Source organism: Eutrigla gurnardus, assembly GCF_963514095.1.
Source record: "Eutrigla gurnardus genome assembly, chromosome: 10".
NCBI lineage: Eukaryota > Metazoa > Chordata > Actinopteri > Perciformes > Triglidae > Eutrigla > Eutrigla gurnardus.
The window spans coordinates 27,798,151-27,814,767 of NC_139924.1; the positions used below are offsets into that span (position 1 = coordinate 27,798,151).

The window sequence follows — 16,617 nt, forward strand, 5'->3', positions numbered from 1 at the left end:
TAAAAGGGTAGGGCCGCCGACCATAAAGGCCACTTTGACGTCATTTAAACTGTTATTTATCGTCGGACGGTACCATTTTAGATGTTGGGGAGTGAAAACAGATAGCTCACTATTCACGAAAAAGAAGCGTTAAATAAATTAACGTTAGCGCTCGGTAGCTATGTATTTACCCATTTGTTACGAGTCATTCCTTCCGGTTGCTGTTACGCTAGCAGGCGATTACGTACTTGTTTCTGAATCTATGTGAAGACAAGATCCTACCGTGTATAGGCACATGGCTCGTTGGTCTAGGGGTATGATTCTCGCTTAGGGTGCGAGAGGTCCCGGGTTCAAATCCCGGACGAGCCCTCGCTTTTTCCTTTTTGTCTTAATCTTCGGTTTAGTTCCCAGGAGGGAAATACAACTCGATACAAAAGCATCATAAACTGCATAAAAAAACTACAGCTTTCACCATTTCTTTTCTTTATTTACGTTACGGTGTATTCAACAATTACACCCTTTGTTCTGCGAGTAAAATTCACTTGGGCTCGTCCGGGATTTGAACCCGGGACCTCTCGCACCCGAAGCGAGAATCATACCCCTAGACCAACGAGCCGGAACACCATTTTACGGCTTCTGTATGCTCATAAATCCATTCGGTGCAAATGTCTTTTCTTGCATTTTCGTCATTTCCCCTCCTCCCCTCGTATTTCTTTTTGCGGATTTTGCATTTGGGGTTTAATAGTGAACTCTAACGTAGATTGGAAGGACAATAAAGACACGCAGAGCAATTCAATTAACTTCTTTTTATATATCATACATAAGACTGTCTTAATATAATACAAAGGGCATTGTCATAAACACAGCAAAGTCTTGACTTGATCTTACAATCTGTGGATACATGGACTTATCCTTTCCCCCATGCTGTTCAATTCTATAGTGCATGTTGCATGTACAAAAAAAGTGAAAAAAATGTGAAATCAAAAATGAAAAGGATAAATCCAAATTAAATAAGAGGATTTCAACTTCTGTTGGGTGTTCAGATATGTCAACAAGTATACGTGTCTGTGTATAACCCACAAACTGAACAGGCTTATGAAAGATGGAACCTTTTTTTCCAACCATGTGCTTCTCATATAACCAAAAAGTAAGGTTTGTGATGTACATGCACTTACAATATACCCTGTGAAAATTATTAAGGTTTGAAGATCTAGCTTTCCCTGTTTGATTCAAACCCTACCTCATAGTGTTGTCCTGATGTAGTCAAGTACCTTTGCCAAAAGGCAAGGTTTTGCCACTAAGAAAACAGGAGTTCCTGCCCACTGAATGGTCACCAAATTGACAAACATAATCAACATACCAGCAGGAGCAAGGTAGTGAGTTCTATACTTCCTTTATTAAAAAAATATAAATATATACATAAATTCTATTTCAACTATTAAAAAGGGGCTGCATTTCATGACAACTGCTCTAAATAAGAGGTCAATCAGCATGATCTGAAATAGGCGCACACTTACGAGTCACTGCAGTCAAATTTTTTTTCTTTTTCAGTCTTTATTTTTGGAATGTTTAGTACCAGTATGAGTGCCAGTAATAAAACCACTGGCAATTTCTAAATGTCTCAAATTCTGCGGGGTGTGAAAAATGATTGCAAATTTGCAATTAACCTTGACATCCAGATAAAACCCCAAATCTCAATATAGGTAGCTTTACATTTGTGTTTGTGGAAATACCAAGCATGGTCTCTTATGATGGTTTCTCCGTTACAATGGCAACAGCATGACCTGTGGCCTGCCCTTTAATTTGAATGGTGGCTGTGGGCAGGTTTTTCTGTCTAATTTCAAAGCTGGTAAAAATGAGTAACAGAAGAAAGAAAGCACTTCAAAATCCCTGATATAAAAAAAAAAATCTGGTTATTGACTAATGTTTTGAGGACATGCGTGTCTGCCTCGGCAAAAGCATGTGATTGTGGGCTGACGGACACCCTTTCCCTTTGAATAGGACAACAATCATGGGGGGATTTGCCCTACCAAATCAGAAAAATACCATTCAACACAAACTGATTTGCCACAATTATCTTTACCCTGCCAAGACGATGACATTAAGTCATGCTTCACAGCAGAAACTAGCCAAGTTGACCAAATGATGTATGAAAGGCAGCAAAACCCTTTGAAATAGTATGATGGGGGCAAAAGAAAAAACGACGACACAGAAATAGAACGCATTAGTCTCCTTTTTTTTTTTTTTTTTTTAAACCATCAGCTTCTATCTTTGCTACTCCGGAGCCTGCAGAGTAACTACCAAATTCTCTAACATACCAAAGTTTTAAAAGACTCCCAAAATAATCTACCAATTAATATGGAAACAGTTTTGGTAAAACGTTGCAAACAAATCTGGCCAGAATACACAATAGCCAACGGTCTCAACAACGGCCTCCAGTTTTGCTAAAGTAATATATTGCAGCTGTTTGTATTGACGTTAAAATAAGATCTTGATAAACTTTGCGTCAAAGTGGTGAACTGCTACATTATTGGTTACAGACACCTATATGCTATAAAACAACTGCTTTGGTATAAAAACATATCCAAAGGGAAAATAAATTCTTGTAAAATTCACAGCATAATTTGAGGAGAAAAAAGGCAGTCACTTAACTCATTTTTTTCTTCAGTTTCCATGTTTTGGATGGAGAGACTTGTGCAGGTGGTTCTGATGAGGAACTACATGCAAAAGGGGAAAAATAACAAAACATAAAACGGTAGACTCTGGAATAGATAGTTCTTTCCACTGCAAAATCCTTAACCAGTGAATAAGATTTTCAAGGAAGTAATGTTTAGGAGGTTGTTGTGTACAATAAGACCCTGTTATGTGGGGCCCTGCTGAAGACGAAATCTTTGTCGAGAAAGGCCTCAAATTACCATTCTTATTTACCTTTTCTAAGTTGTTTTAATTTCCTTAAAGAATTAAGGGCTGTCTAGAGAGAAAAATAGAGAAAAACCATCTTAATTCAAAAGATAATGTCCAGCTCCATCCCATTCCAAGTCCATGAGTCATAAGGCCAAAGGGTTATCTAGAACCAGCCACTGACTGTCTTCCTTTCCCCGGGCCGGATCCTTTCGTCTCCCGTGCCCATCGCTGCTCTCATCTGTGCCGGGCCCCGCTGCAGCTCGTAGGACTACGGGGCCTCTAGGCCTGAAGGGTGGTGCCTCTCCTTTTGGACCCGGTTGGTGTCAGTATCCACCTGCAGGGTGTCCTCTCCACCCGGCCAGCACACGCTATAGGGACTCCACTGCTATGTGCTCCCCTTTAACAGAGTTACACAAGACCGACCAACAACAAGAAATATCACCGCAAACACTTCCCCCTCGTTGTCAAGCTACAGGATTTACAAGCAGCTTTTTAGGAGAAATTTCACTTAAAAAGGGCAAAAATAATTAAGAACCAGTGGAACAGTAATGTCAGGCAGTCCACAGTTTGAACCAAAAGAGGACGCCAAGCATTTCATCACCAACAGCTACCTGCAAAACAGCTTCAAACTTTGCTCTGAAATGCTCCTTAGAAGATTTTGCCACATAATACCATATGGTGATTACTTGGTGGTTACATGAAACTGGTGAAATGGTAAGATGGAGGTCTCAATCTCACTATGGTTATTCCGCAGTATTATTTTGTGCCTAATGATTGCAAAAGAAAAACTGATGAAAATTACATATATACTTTTTAACAAAGGTTTTTCTCTGTAGTAGCGGTTCAGTGATATCTCCCTTCTGACGTGAGCAGCTTTTGTTCTCAACACACCTTGTAGTAAAAAACACCACCTTAAAAATGACGCACAGGGGGGAACACACAGCCAAATGTCAGTGCAGTCACGAACTGGCCATAGAACTCTGCTGCACACACACTCCAGTCATTGGAGACTCCTCCCGGTCCATGCCCTGCCTCATGCCAAGGTGGCCTTCCGCTAGGTAGTGGGCAGGCCCCGTGTTCGTGCCCATGGAGAATGCAGGGTGCGCTGCCATGCCAGTCTCCTGCCGTGGGTTCGAGAAGGCACCTAGCCCCATGCTCAGCCCACCATTCTGACCAAAGTCAAGGGCTCCGGCAGGCAAATGGCGGAGCTGGTAGGCCTGGTTGCCATGGTTCCCAGTGGAAGAGGACGATGTAGAGGAAGAGGAGGCAGAGGAAGACAGGGAGGTCATGGACAGATGGCCATGAACCACCTCCATGGAGTCCTGTGTCGAGGAGCTGTGTGTTGGGGAGGTGTAGTGGCGTGGGCGTGGTCGTGTAGCCATCATCTGCCCGTGGTGGTGATGAGTATGTGAATGGGGATGCAGGGCCTTAGGGTGCTGAGGGGGAACATGGAAGGTGGTCTCCTGGACTGGGTGGGTCTCTCCAGTGACGGACTCTGGTCCAACGCCACCTCCCCACACCAGCGGGGGTGGGTAAGGCTGTCTTGCCTGTCAATGTTAAACAAATAACAAGAGTCAGTTGTGGAATGGGGCTTAAAACTGTAAAACTAAAGTCAAGTACATCTGTGGGTATTTCAAACATTTCATTTACGACGATGTCGATTAACATCATGAAACACAAACAGACTGGAGGGTGAGTCCTCCTCCCACTGCAGGTTCACACTGAGCCAAAGTAACTAATGATTGAAGTTTATAGATGTGTGCACACGACCGAACCCGACGACACAGAATGAAAGCATATGATCAAAGCCGCTCCAGTTTCAAGTTACAGCCCAGTTCAGGAATCAACAGATCTCATCATGGAGGATACTGGGTTACATTTACATTACATTTTCAGTTTTTTAATTTTATATTAATACAGTCTTGTATTAGGATCAGAAAAAATACTATGTCTTCAGGGATTTGTTTATTAGTCAAATGTATAAACCTCTTTTCAACTCGTTCTGAAAATATCTTTATTAAAACAGCATGAAATAATAAGGGCAGCATCCGTACACATGCTGAATAACACACAAAAAATGTACCAATATTCTGGAAACAGCCTAAAATTTTAATTTACAATATAATAACTCCACTCAGCATCAGATGAATCTTCAGAAGGTTCTGGTTATCCTACTGACCTGTGGGCAGAGGCTGTCACCATCGATGGCAGGCATGGCCGTGCCGAAGTGTCCTCCACTGTGCAAGTGGTGATGGGTTGGGTCTGATCTGGCTCTGCCACTGGTACTTGTCCCAGATGATCCTCCTGCAGGTTTAACAAAAGTGTCACAATTGCAGCCTTGAATATGTGAAATGCTGGATTAATGTTAATGTTTATTAAAGCACACAACACATGACAAATCAATGTCTTTCGCTCCTTTAAATGGAGGCCAGTGGAGCAGCAGTCTTCCAGGGGGGAGTTACCTGAACTAGAGGAGGTGCTGGAGGTGGTTCCTGAAGACTGGGACTGCTCTAACGCGGGGCTTGTAGACACGCTGCTGCTTGTATTGGTCCCCTCATCCGCAGTCTTCTTGAAGAAGCTGTGCTGCAGGGCATAGTAGGGCTGGATGCGGCTCTTAGGGTCATAGTCCAACATCCGGAGGATCAGGTCCTTGAACTTCAAGTAGTCAGCAACAGCATGGCCAGACTCCCCCGCCCGCCGGCCACCTGGACCCCCTGTCTCCACACCCAGGATGGAGTGGAGCTTCCGTGAGGCTGGAGGCTTATACTGTTGAAAAGGCAGAGTACACAAAGATTAAGAGATTTACTCAGCCATGACTCCTGTATATCAACACTAAATCGACATTTGTTTTCACAATAATCAGAAATTTAACCAAACCAAACTCACCCTTTTGCCATCTTTGGTCTTCTTAACACTCCATGTACCATCTGAAAGCTTCTCAAAGAACTTCCTGGCTTTTGGGGCTAGGTCCATTATGTGATTAGGTGGGATACCAAGAACCTCCACTATTTTGTTCATCTGGTCCACCTGGGAACACGTTATTAATATTAGTTTACTGGAACGTTCACGTTGCATATCTACAACTTGAAAGATGCACTGAACACATTCTTCTACCAAGTAAATGTCAAGTTAAATTTCATCAAATCCTGCGTTGCTTCAACTGTGAAAACATTTAGGCTTAGGCAAGTGGCCACAGTAACTAAAGGCAACGGTGTAAGTACTGTAAGATACGTTTTAGGCTTTTGAAATCCACTTCTCAATCATTGAGACTAGACATCAGGTAAATAAAAAACAAAATCAATGTCAATAAAACCACCGCAATTCTCACTTATATTGAAATAAATAACGTATTCCAGTTCCTTATACCTCATTGGCTCCACTGAAGAGAGGTTCTCCGGTGTGCATCTCTACCAAGATGCAACCCAAGGACCACATGTCGATGGCCAGGTCGTAGGGCATTCCCAGCAGCACCTCTGGGGAACGGTAGAAGCGACTCTGGATATATTGGTATATCTACGGAAAAAAGAAAAAGAAAAGAACGGACGGTCAGACTTCCCTATTTACCTGTAAACTCTTGAGTTACATATTCATTACACCGGATGTCTAGAAGCAACCGTTTTCACACACACACTTCTCAGGGACATTCCTGCATACATTAATTTTATTGCTGATAAGGGAAGACTGAAGCTAGATACCCTTTGTCCCAGTTGGCATGAGCTGCCAAAGTCCACTATTTTGATGGCACTCCTCTTGGGGTTACAGAGGAGGATGTTCTCAGGCTTCAGGTCACAGTGGATGATGCTGAGCTCAGGCGTGGCCAGGAAGAGCAGCGCCGTGCATAGCTGCTGGGCGAACTTCCGTGTAAGGTTGAGTGAGACACCGCGGAAGTTGGTATTTCGGAGTAGGTCATAAAGGTTATATGAAAGCATCTCAAACACGAGGCAGAGGTGGTTCCGGAACATGAAATGACGCTTTAGGTGAACTGCAGAAAAAAACAAAATTGTATCGTTAGTCAAAGGAAAGGAAAACCTTTTAATTGCTTAAATACATCTTGTCAGATCCGAAGGTGTATTTCAAGTCTATTACCGATGTAGTATTTCATCTCGGTATCATGTTTGTTCATGAGCTCTAGGAGGCGCACTTCAATCTGGGCTTGATTGAGGAAAGCTTTCTTGTTCTTGATGATCTTAATGGCAACCCATTCCTGCTCAGCACGGTCATACGCTTTCACAACCTAAAGATGCCAACAAAGGGAAAGCAATTAAACATCATGCCGTCATTTATGCAGAGCAAAAATTAAACAATCATTGGTTCCTCTAAATTCAAGACAATTTGCGTGTTTGTGTGTGCAATTTATGATTAAGCACCTGTCCAAACGATCCTTTTCCTATCAAGGAATCAATCTCATAGCGGTCCATCCACTTCTCCCCATTCTTGACGATGTAGTCATAGTTATCATCGTCATAGCCATCATTAAAGACTTTCCTCTCTTTTTTGTGACTGGAGTCTTCACCCTGACCCTGTTGGTGCCGTCGCTTCTTTTTTGCATAATACACCTATAAATTAACACAAAGACATTTCACATGATCACACTTAAAATCGTTTATATTATTTCCATCCATCCATTGTCTACCACTTGTCCTATATTCGTTTATATTATTTTTTTATACACATATATATTTTCAGCGTTTTGTAAATCTTAACAAAAGTAGCAGATGGTATGGATAAAGGCGTTTAATGAAAGGCAAAACAAACCTCATTGATGTGTTTGTATGTTTTGATAAGGTCAATGGAGAGCTTCCTCAGGGGAGCTGAAGTTGGGTCACGAAAGCACTGGGGCATGTGCCTCTGAAGTATCAAATGACAAAGTCACAGCTTTTAATAAACAAACAATATGCACAGTACATTTGGACATAGCCAGGCTTATATAAATTGCTAACTGTAAATCTTAGGAGGGCCTTCATTCAATTTCATACAATATATTTTGCACAATATTGAATAGACTGGGAGAACATGTGCAAGCAGCTACTCTGCCTAGTGACAGCAGCAAAAAGAGACGTAGACTTTCATATTCCATTTAGTATTGCAATTCTAGTAACACGACACATTAAGACTAAAAGCAATGCAAGAGCTGGGGTAGGGCAGGGTGAGTGTACCTGATTGGCAGTGAGCTGTGGTGTCTGGTCGCTGTACGGTAAGACCGTAACAGATTGGTCAGTGCTTGGCTGGTGGCGGTCACTGTACTGCTGGTGCGTATGGGGCATTGGAGCAGCCATCTGAAGACCAGCAGTGTGTAAAGAAAAAGAGGGCGCAAGCCGGACAGACGAAGGTTTGCATGCTGAAGTCTCTCCTCCTAGAAGAAAATGAACACGGCTATGAGATACAGATTATCTTAATTCAATATTATATGTAACAAAACACACAAAGGAGGGGAAAGTGTAATCATCTTGATGTAAAACAGCAGGATTTCCTTTTCCACAAGAGAGATTTAAGGCCCAAAAATAAAACAGATAAAGATACTGGCTTCTTATTGTACAGATCTAATAAACATTATTATTATTTACCAGTTAATCTAACATGTGAGCACAATAATGTCCAGCCTAAATCTACCTTTGGGAAACAAAAATATATGCAAAATGCAAAATATGCATTTGTAATATTTATTCTGTATGCTGAAATGAACAAGCTGACACTTTAACACAGACAAAAATGATCATAAAATGTTGAGAACAATAAAGAGGATTAATTCATTGTTAAGAGAAATGTCAGATTAATACAGTGTCTTTTGTTAAACATGTTAAATCCGAAAAATGCATCAAAGGATAAGCACAAAATAAATGATAGCAATAATATATCAACCTTTGTGAAGAAAAAGGAGCAAAACAGCAGGTTTAACAGTGAAAAGAGGTGAAAATAAAGCATCTCCACACTATACAGTGAATCATCCTTCATTTTAAGCCAGAAGGAATCAAAAAATTATCAAATAGCATGTGCAGCTATCAGCATCTCTCACCAGACAACACAATTCACCAGTGCTACACAGTAACCACTATTCAGAATCCCAGCAACAGCACCTAATTAGCATAGCCTATCACCACAGAGATACAGCGTGATTTGGCAAGCCCATCAATGCACAGACCAATCACAACGCAGTATGCAAATAGCCTACTTTTGTTGCCAGGGCAGAGCTGCTCCCATTTTCCAATGAGAAAACAAGAAATAAACAAGAAATAAAATTGAACTTTGGCACACTTAGACGCTGCTTTCAACACAAGAGCCTGACAGCAAAATAGCTGCACAGCCCAAAACCTGCACTCCATCTGAGAGCATTAGAAAGCTGACCCAGCTTTGGAAAAGGAAAATATACACATCCAGTGACAGAAATAAGAGGAACTGTAAGATGATAGAGCACAGGCACAGGCTGTATTTTAAGAAACTAAAATATTTTACATATATATATATATATATATATATATATATATATATATACACACACATATATAAATAAATATTATATATAAATAGATATATTTTATAAAATATAATATATATATATTAAAAAATATATTTTCTTGTCTTACATTTATTCATTGTGTAAATCTTTACTAAAACATGTTGTAAGGATGGTACCTACAATACTGTAAAAGTAAAATATATATTGCTAAATTAGACAGGCCTTAAATCCAATCATTTTGGTATTAATCTTTTTATAGGCATACCATTTAAAGCACTAAAGTTAATGATATGTCATGATGACTAGTTTGTTTCCTGCTTTTTCAGCTTCACCTGAAAACAGTTATGTCAAACAAATGTGGCACTCTGTCATTTATTTAAAAGCTAAACTGCATTAAATTGATATCTAAATATTGCATTGATCAATTCTAATAATGATTTAACCTAGTTTCATTTTTTTTGTCACTTGATGTCCTAAAATATGTGAGTCTGGATGTCTAATTCAAAACAGCCAGATAAATGAAAAGAGAAGATCTGAGGTGCACCACTTCCCACCAAAGGGTTCAGGCTTAATATATAGCTGCTAACCTGGATGCATCATCTCCTGTAAAATTTCATATCATCCTGGAAGGAGAGTCCAGCAGCAAACCACAACCCACTACAAAGAATAAAAAAGAGATCATTATCATTGTGCATCTTTGGTGGAGAGTTAACTACATAGTGGTTAAACTTCTGTTGAGAAGAAGGGACAGAGGGCCCCGAAAGAACACTTGAAAAGTGTACTTGGGGTAAATATATGAAGTTTTGGGGGAAATCTAAAATAATGCTGAAAGTCAATGAAATATATGCTCTTGTTGATTAGTCAAAGGCAGTTACTGTCTGTGCGATGGCATTTTGAAAACACAAAGATCTGAAGCTCTTGTGAACTCAAAGGATGAATAGTTCACTGAGAAAGACTACAAGACACTTTACAAAACAAATCAGGATTAATATTGTTGTGGTTCTCCTCTCAGCTTGCCCATTGTCAATATACCCCTTTAATGTAGTCGATTCTATGACTTGAAATATACTTTTTTTGTTGTTTTTTAAAAAAGGGTTGCCCAACTGAAAATGCTGTACTTACATTATAACACATTACTGTACATTACGGTATCATACAAATATACAAGGAACTAGAAAAGTTTTGTTTCAGGCCATTATATAAACAGAATGCCTGACATCAGACTTAGCATAACTATGAGGTGAATTTGACATTTAAAAAATAAATAAAATACATTTTTTTTAAATCCACTAACCCTAATGGGTAAATCCAAGCTGAATTTGACCATAAGGCCATATTTGCAAGCGCACTTGTAGCTCTTAACTCTGCTAAACGTTTGATTATTCTTTATTTTCAGTACTGTCATAATGAACAGTTCCTTTGCTGGCTCCCTCCACTCGATCGCGGCATCAACGGGCCCCATTTAGGTGTAAATATAATGACAGCTAGCTTGCTATTAGTAGCCCTATCATATCATAAGTGATAGCCGAAGACCTCTGTAACAAGCCTATGTGTCATCTTCTCACGCCCAAATGATTAGATCCATTCCCCGAACCGGATCGAATGTAATCCATCCAAAACAATAAAAAAAAAAAACCTTAATGTCCGCGCATAAAGACGGCGCTCGGGTAGCTCTGTACTTACAGATGATGGGGTAGATCTCGTCATGGTTGGAATTTAGAAAGCATATTCAGTGTTAATTTACGTCCCCCTTTTTCTTGCTACATGTCGTGTATGTGTGTGTACCTCCCAATTCCTCGTATAAATGGCAAAACCTATTCGTGGCTCACGTTACCGTTAGCGGTCTAACTAGCTTAACGTTTGTCGTCGTTAACGTTACCGTGTATTTATATATATATTTATATATAAAAAAAACTGCGGGACAAGCGAGCAATATCTCTCACCAATCCAGCGTTAACGTTAGCTAGTGACGCTGTGTTCAGCCAACAGGGTTGTGGGGCCCATTCAAGCTGGTTTCGTCAACAAGTCAACGTTAACCATTAGCCAGGTTAGCTCGAATTAGCTACCAGGCGTTAGCCAGGTTAGCTAGGTGAGCTTCCGTACTGTACCAACTCTAAAAAAATTATAAGAAAAACTATACACACATCCTTACACAATTAAGACATTTTTACATTGCTAATAAATCAGATCGTTAGCTAACACGCCAGCATTTTTTTGCTTTAAATCGTAACTTACAATGACAGTGTCTTAATATCACAGGGTTAACGTTAGCTGTAACGTTACCAGCATGACTCTCCGTCCAAGCCCCCCCATATATACACAATCCGTTGCACCCTCTTAACTCACATCAAGCTAACAGAACTGCTCCCGTTATAAAAAGATAAAACAAATTAGTCCGTTGACCTACTGACTGGAAAGCTAGCGTTACCGCTACACTCGGCAGCGCCACAAAAAATGTTAGCTAGCCGCCATACCATAAGCTACCGTTCGCAACTTCACTGTCGCGTCCATCATTGTTAACCATTCGCGTTACATATAATATACATCTGCGAAAAGCGTCAACGTGATTTTTTTTAAAGGCTAAACGACGGCTAATGTCAAACACACAACATTTTCCACAATTGCTCACCTCTGATGGCACGATCTTCATTTAAAGTCCAATAACCTGTATGATGAGGAAACTTATCCAGCTTGAGATTCTCCCCTCCCTTGCACGGTTAGCGAGTAATGTTATCGTTAAATCCAATCCCCCCCCAAACCACAGTCCTCCGATCGGCACAAAAACTCCTTAAAATAATTCACCAGCCGGATTTAACGCGCGCTTCATATCGAAACCGTTGATTAACAACATCGGCGATCGAAGCAACTTTGAACTAACGTTTACCATCAGCTGATGACTAGCAACATGCTAGCGTTAACTAGCACGCATAACTTACTAGCTAACCTTAGCGGACTGGCTAGCTAGTTGACAAAATGAACGCAGCTAACATTAGCTACCTGCTAGCCCTGGCTAGCCTGTAGCTTCTTGGGGCTAGCCTCGAGCTAACGATTCTTAGCTTGCCCGCTAAATAAACGTTTCGCCAAATTCTGATTTTACGTTGTCTTTGCAAATTTTAGCTTCGGCCGCTTCGACAAAAGACGACGGCGCGGTCGAATCCAGAAGCATTTAAAACGACGAAACGGCAAACCGTGTCCTCTGATAAATTTTTGGTTAGGAATTTTGTGTCAATTTTCACAAAATGGCGCGCGGTCCAAACCTGCGCAGTGAACCGGCCCGGTGGACCAGAGACACGGACAACTGAGTTAGTGCGGCGCCGCCTAATTATTACAACTATGTTAAAACGTCGGCCTCATGATCTTCTTAATCCGGTCCACTGGACGCGTTTCGATATCCAAAAACGTCAAATATACATCCACTGGCAGCATTATTCCGGCGGGAAGGGAGAACATTTGAAAAGACTGAAGATGGGGGGAGAAAAAAAAACCCTCCTGACAAAATGGCGATGCTCTAGCTTGTTGCCATGGCAACTGTCAATCAAAAAAAAAAGTGCCCGGATGTACCAATGACGAATAAAATCTAACTGGCCAGTGTTACAGGAGACACACACACACACACACACGTATATATAACTCCAGCGTGTCCCCTTCTCTGTCTTGTTAACCGGTTCTGTTGCTACCGTCCGGCAGAAAAGGAGTTTATTTTGATAATTTTAAACCAGCCCGTCACCGTTTAATTACTGTTGGCCCTGTGAAGTCCTCGCTTCTCTCACAGTAAGTTGCTCTGTGGCTTTTGCCTATTGTCTTTTTTTTTTTTTTTTTAAGTGATTTGGAAAATAAGTCCAAACTCAGGATAAGTTCCATGTACTATGTTATGTGGTTTATGTTAATCATGTAAAATAGCTGTATTTTATATTTTTTAAAGTGTAAAATTCCCTCTTTGTGATGCTCAGATTGTATAACCTGGGGAAAATGTTTTTTAAAATTAAAATCACAATAACTCAATGCTTGTATACATATTTGTATTATTATTTTTGCACAGAGGGAGTAGCTGTACTTTCACGTGGGATCTGACTATTGTTTAAAGACGTACTTCCAAAAATCCTTTAATAGCCCACACATCTGTCAAATCTAGATGTGCTTAAAGTACATGAACTTTGAATTAAGGTTAATCTCAGTTTACTTTGTCGCCTGTCTTAGCCTCACTGTTTTTCTTCAGAAAATAATGAAGAAAACCTCTTAAGCCGAAAGACAGAATAACTTTTAAAAATAAAACGTATAACCAGTTGGCCATACCTGCAATTACAAAAATAAAATGTTTGTGCAGTATAAGGACACTTTAACATTAGGAAGTGTCATTATTAGGGCAGCATTTTTGCTGCACATCTACAAGCATTCAACATAAACCTTTAACTTTAGTTCTGTCTGACACTGTTATGACACTTATATGCATCAATTACATCCCAGTATCCTCCGGGCACCACACACACTGATCTGAGTGAAACTGTCAACCTATGACATCTGCTGGTTGTGTGCAAACTCTATGGGGACTTTAAAGAAATACATATTTTATTGTTTGGAGGGGGCAAAGTGATGACGTTCTCTCCCCGCATACGGAGAAAGGAACATATAATGTTAATATTGCATTTATTATATTATATTGATGGAGAGAGCTGTCACCCTGATATGTGATGATATGGAGCTTTATTGATTACAGGTCTCTATAAGGGTGATATCATTTTGTTGAGCTCTGAGAATATAAATAAAAGCTTCACAAATGACAAAAGTATACAGACGTTATACTCAAGTAGAAGTATGTATACTTGTGTCCAAAAATACTGAGAAAGTAGAAGTACTGATTCAACTTCTTTACTCGAGTAAAAGTTAAAAAGTACAGTTGTGAAATGTACTCAAGTAAAAAGTAACTGAATCTGTCGTCACATTAATAATAATTAGAACAAATATTTCCTGCTTCCCTTCATTTCATTTCTTTATTTTTTGGCCTTCATCCTGTCTTTTGATATTCTTTCCTTATAATTTTCTCTCTTTTTATTTCTTTATCCTTCTCTGCTTCTGTTTCACTATAGAAGCCCATTTCTAACAACTTATCTTATTCTAACCACTTCATTTCTAACTTAACTTTCATAAGAAAAGAGAAAGTTTCTCAAAATAATGAGAAACTTTATCAAAATAAAAAGAATGAATTGGTGCAGTGTGTCATTATTTTGAGAAAGTTTCCCTTTTTTTCTGACAGTGACGGGCTTCCATATGTTTCCAAATACTGCTGCAGCAGCCTCCTTTTGAAGTACTAAATCATGGTGGAAACGTTGGATTTCTAGATCTTACACACAATAAGAGCTGTTTCAAGTGTATTTTCATGATTCTATTTCAACATAGCAGGTTCATCTCCATCCCCACAGCGTTGTTACGCAGGTGTAAAAGTGAGAAGGCACACCCTTTACTTTTGCTTTATTATCAGTGGATGTGAAGTTAGTGATCAGCTGAAAGGAACACTTCATCCTACATTTCTATTCACTCAACATTTTTCTAGCCGGGAATCTTTAAGATTAACGACCATAAAACAAAAAGCAAAAGCGTATCAAATTACGTGAGTGAAGCAGATGTTTTAGTAAGTGCTTTATTTCCTCCTGCATGATCATCTATGTCATGATTGGTCTGTTTTACATGTTAACTGTAGTCGATCAGAGAGCATCACCTGCAGCACACAAACATGAACACATGACCGCTGTCAAACTACGCTTTATTGTTCAAAGCCTTCAGAAAATAAAGACATTTATAATACGGTTAACTCTCACAAATCTTTCCCACATGTCATCCTACAGGTTTATGAATCCAGAGAGGGTTTGTGATATTTCCATACATCCATATAAAACGGGGTGATTTGGATTTGGGTGTGCTTTTTTAATTTTTTTTGTAGTTTTCATTTGTATTAGTTACTTTTTGAATATGAAGTCCTGGACTACGTTTAAAGCTGAGCTGAAACATCATTTGCAGACTTTATATCTTCGTATGGTGACGCATTTCTGAGCTTTCTAAAATCTTTTCCTAAATAATTTTTTAACTTGCTCTCATTCCTACAGTTTTAACGCCTCACACATCATTTCCGGTGAAAATGTAGATGAATTTGTGTTCTTTCATACGACGTCAGCGTGGAAGCAGACAGACCGACACGTTTGGCTGCAGGAGCCTGAAAGTGAGACGATCTCCAAAAATTCACAAAGTGTGTTGATCCGAAGGTCTTCACTCCTCACGTGAAATATCTACACGATAGACTTCAGGGAAGCGGTTGAATGACAGGAGCACCTCATCTTAAGCTACGTGACTGATGAGTCACTCAGCAGTTCTATCGCCATGGCAACCGTCATTTGCAGAGTCAACAGTCAGAGTGGACAGCAACATGAAAACATTACAAGTGTTCTCATAAGTTTCACTCTTCATAAATATGTTTTAGTCAAAATGTAGGGAAATTTAAAAGAAACCTTAAAATATGTAATAGATTATTGTTGGTATTTAACCTTTTCATTAAGTCAGCAATTGCTCTTCTATTTATTAATAATAATAATAATAATAATGACTGAATATGTGTACAATTTCCCTCTTTCGTGTTGTTTTTCAAGTGTCTTTGAGTATCCAAAAAAACACTATCAGTCCTTGTAATTATTATTACTATAATTTTTATTATTATTATGTGTGATGTTCTTCAGTCGGATTAGTCTTATATTCAATATCCAATTATTAGAAGATTATTTTTAATTACATTTTCTTGAGACACTAATAATGCTGTTAACAAAAAACACAAGATATAAATTTAAAATATTTTATACATTTTTTCTCTCTCTCTGACTGTCTGAGCTCTGATTAAATAAATACGTTAAAATAAAACCACCAAACTGTTTGACTCCTCCCACTTCTGCAGATCAATATCCCATTTCTATTAATTTCACTAAATGTATCTCACGTTTATTGTTCTTCTATCCTCACTGTTTTTACTTCTTTTACACTTTTTTTAGTTTTATTGCATATCATTTATGTCACTGTAATTTACTTTCCTATTTTAATTAATTAATGTATCTGATGTGAGCTCATGCAACTTCAGCTGTGTGAAGATTCAAACTCTGCATGTTGCAGTATGTCCTCTGACCAGTAGGTGGCAGCAGAAGATTATTTTGTGTAGTTTATGCAGTTTAATGGGGACACTAAATTTGGAGACTGTGCTTCAGTTACTGGTTAAAGGGCCCTGAACCACATCGACCTGTGAATGG

At 39.4% G+C, this 16,617-nt stretch overlaps 1 protein-coding gene across 2 annotated transcripts; it reads right to left on the reverse strand.

The window, feature by feature from the left end:
• Positions 1-770: 770 nt before the first annotated feature.
• dyrk1ab (dual-specificity tyrosine-(Y)-phosphorylation regulated kinase 1A, b) lies at positions 771-12,819 on the reverse strand. Of its 2 annotated transcripts, none has more exons than XM_084019218.1 (11): positions 11,967-12,819; positions 8,040-8,236; positions 7,639-7,731; positions 7,251-7,439; positions 6,970-7,117; positions 6,579-6,865; positions 6,250-6,396; positions 5,770-5,910; positions 5,346-5,649; positions 5,063-5,187; positions 771-4,430 (listed from the first exon to the last, which is right to left on the reverse strand). In XM_084019218.1, the coding sequence occupies exons 2-11, from the start codon at positions 8,157-8,159 to the stop codon at positions 3,843-3,845; spliced, it is 2,142 nt and encodes a 713-aa protein (XP_083875344.1). In that variant the 5' UTR covers positions 8,160-8,236; positions 11,967-12,819; the 3' UTR covers positions 771-3,842. The 2 variants fall into 2 exon arrangements, with proteins under 2 accessions (XP_083875344.1, XP_083875343.1); XM_084019217.1 differs by lacking the exon at positions 11,967-12,819 and adding an exon at positions 9,925-9,996.
• Positions 12,820-16,617: the final 3,798 nt, after the last annotated feature.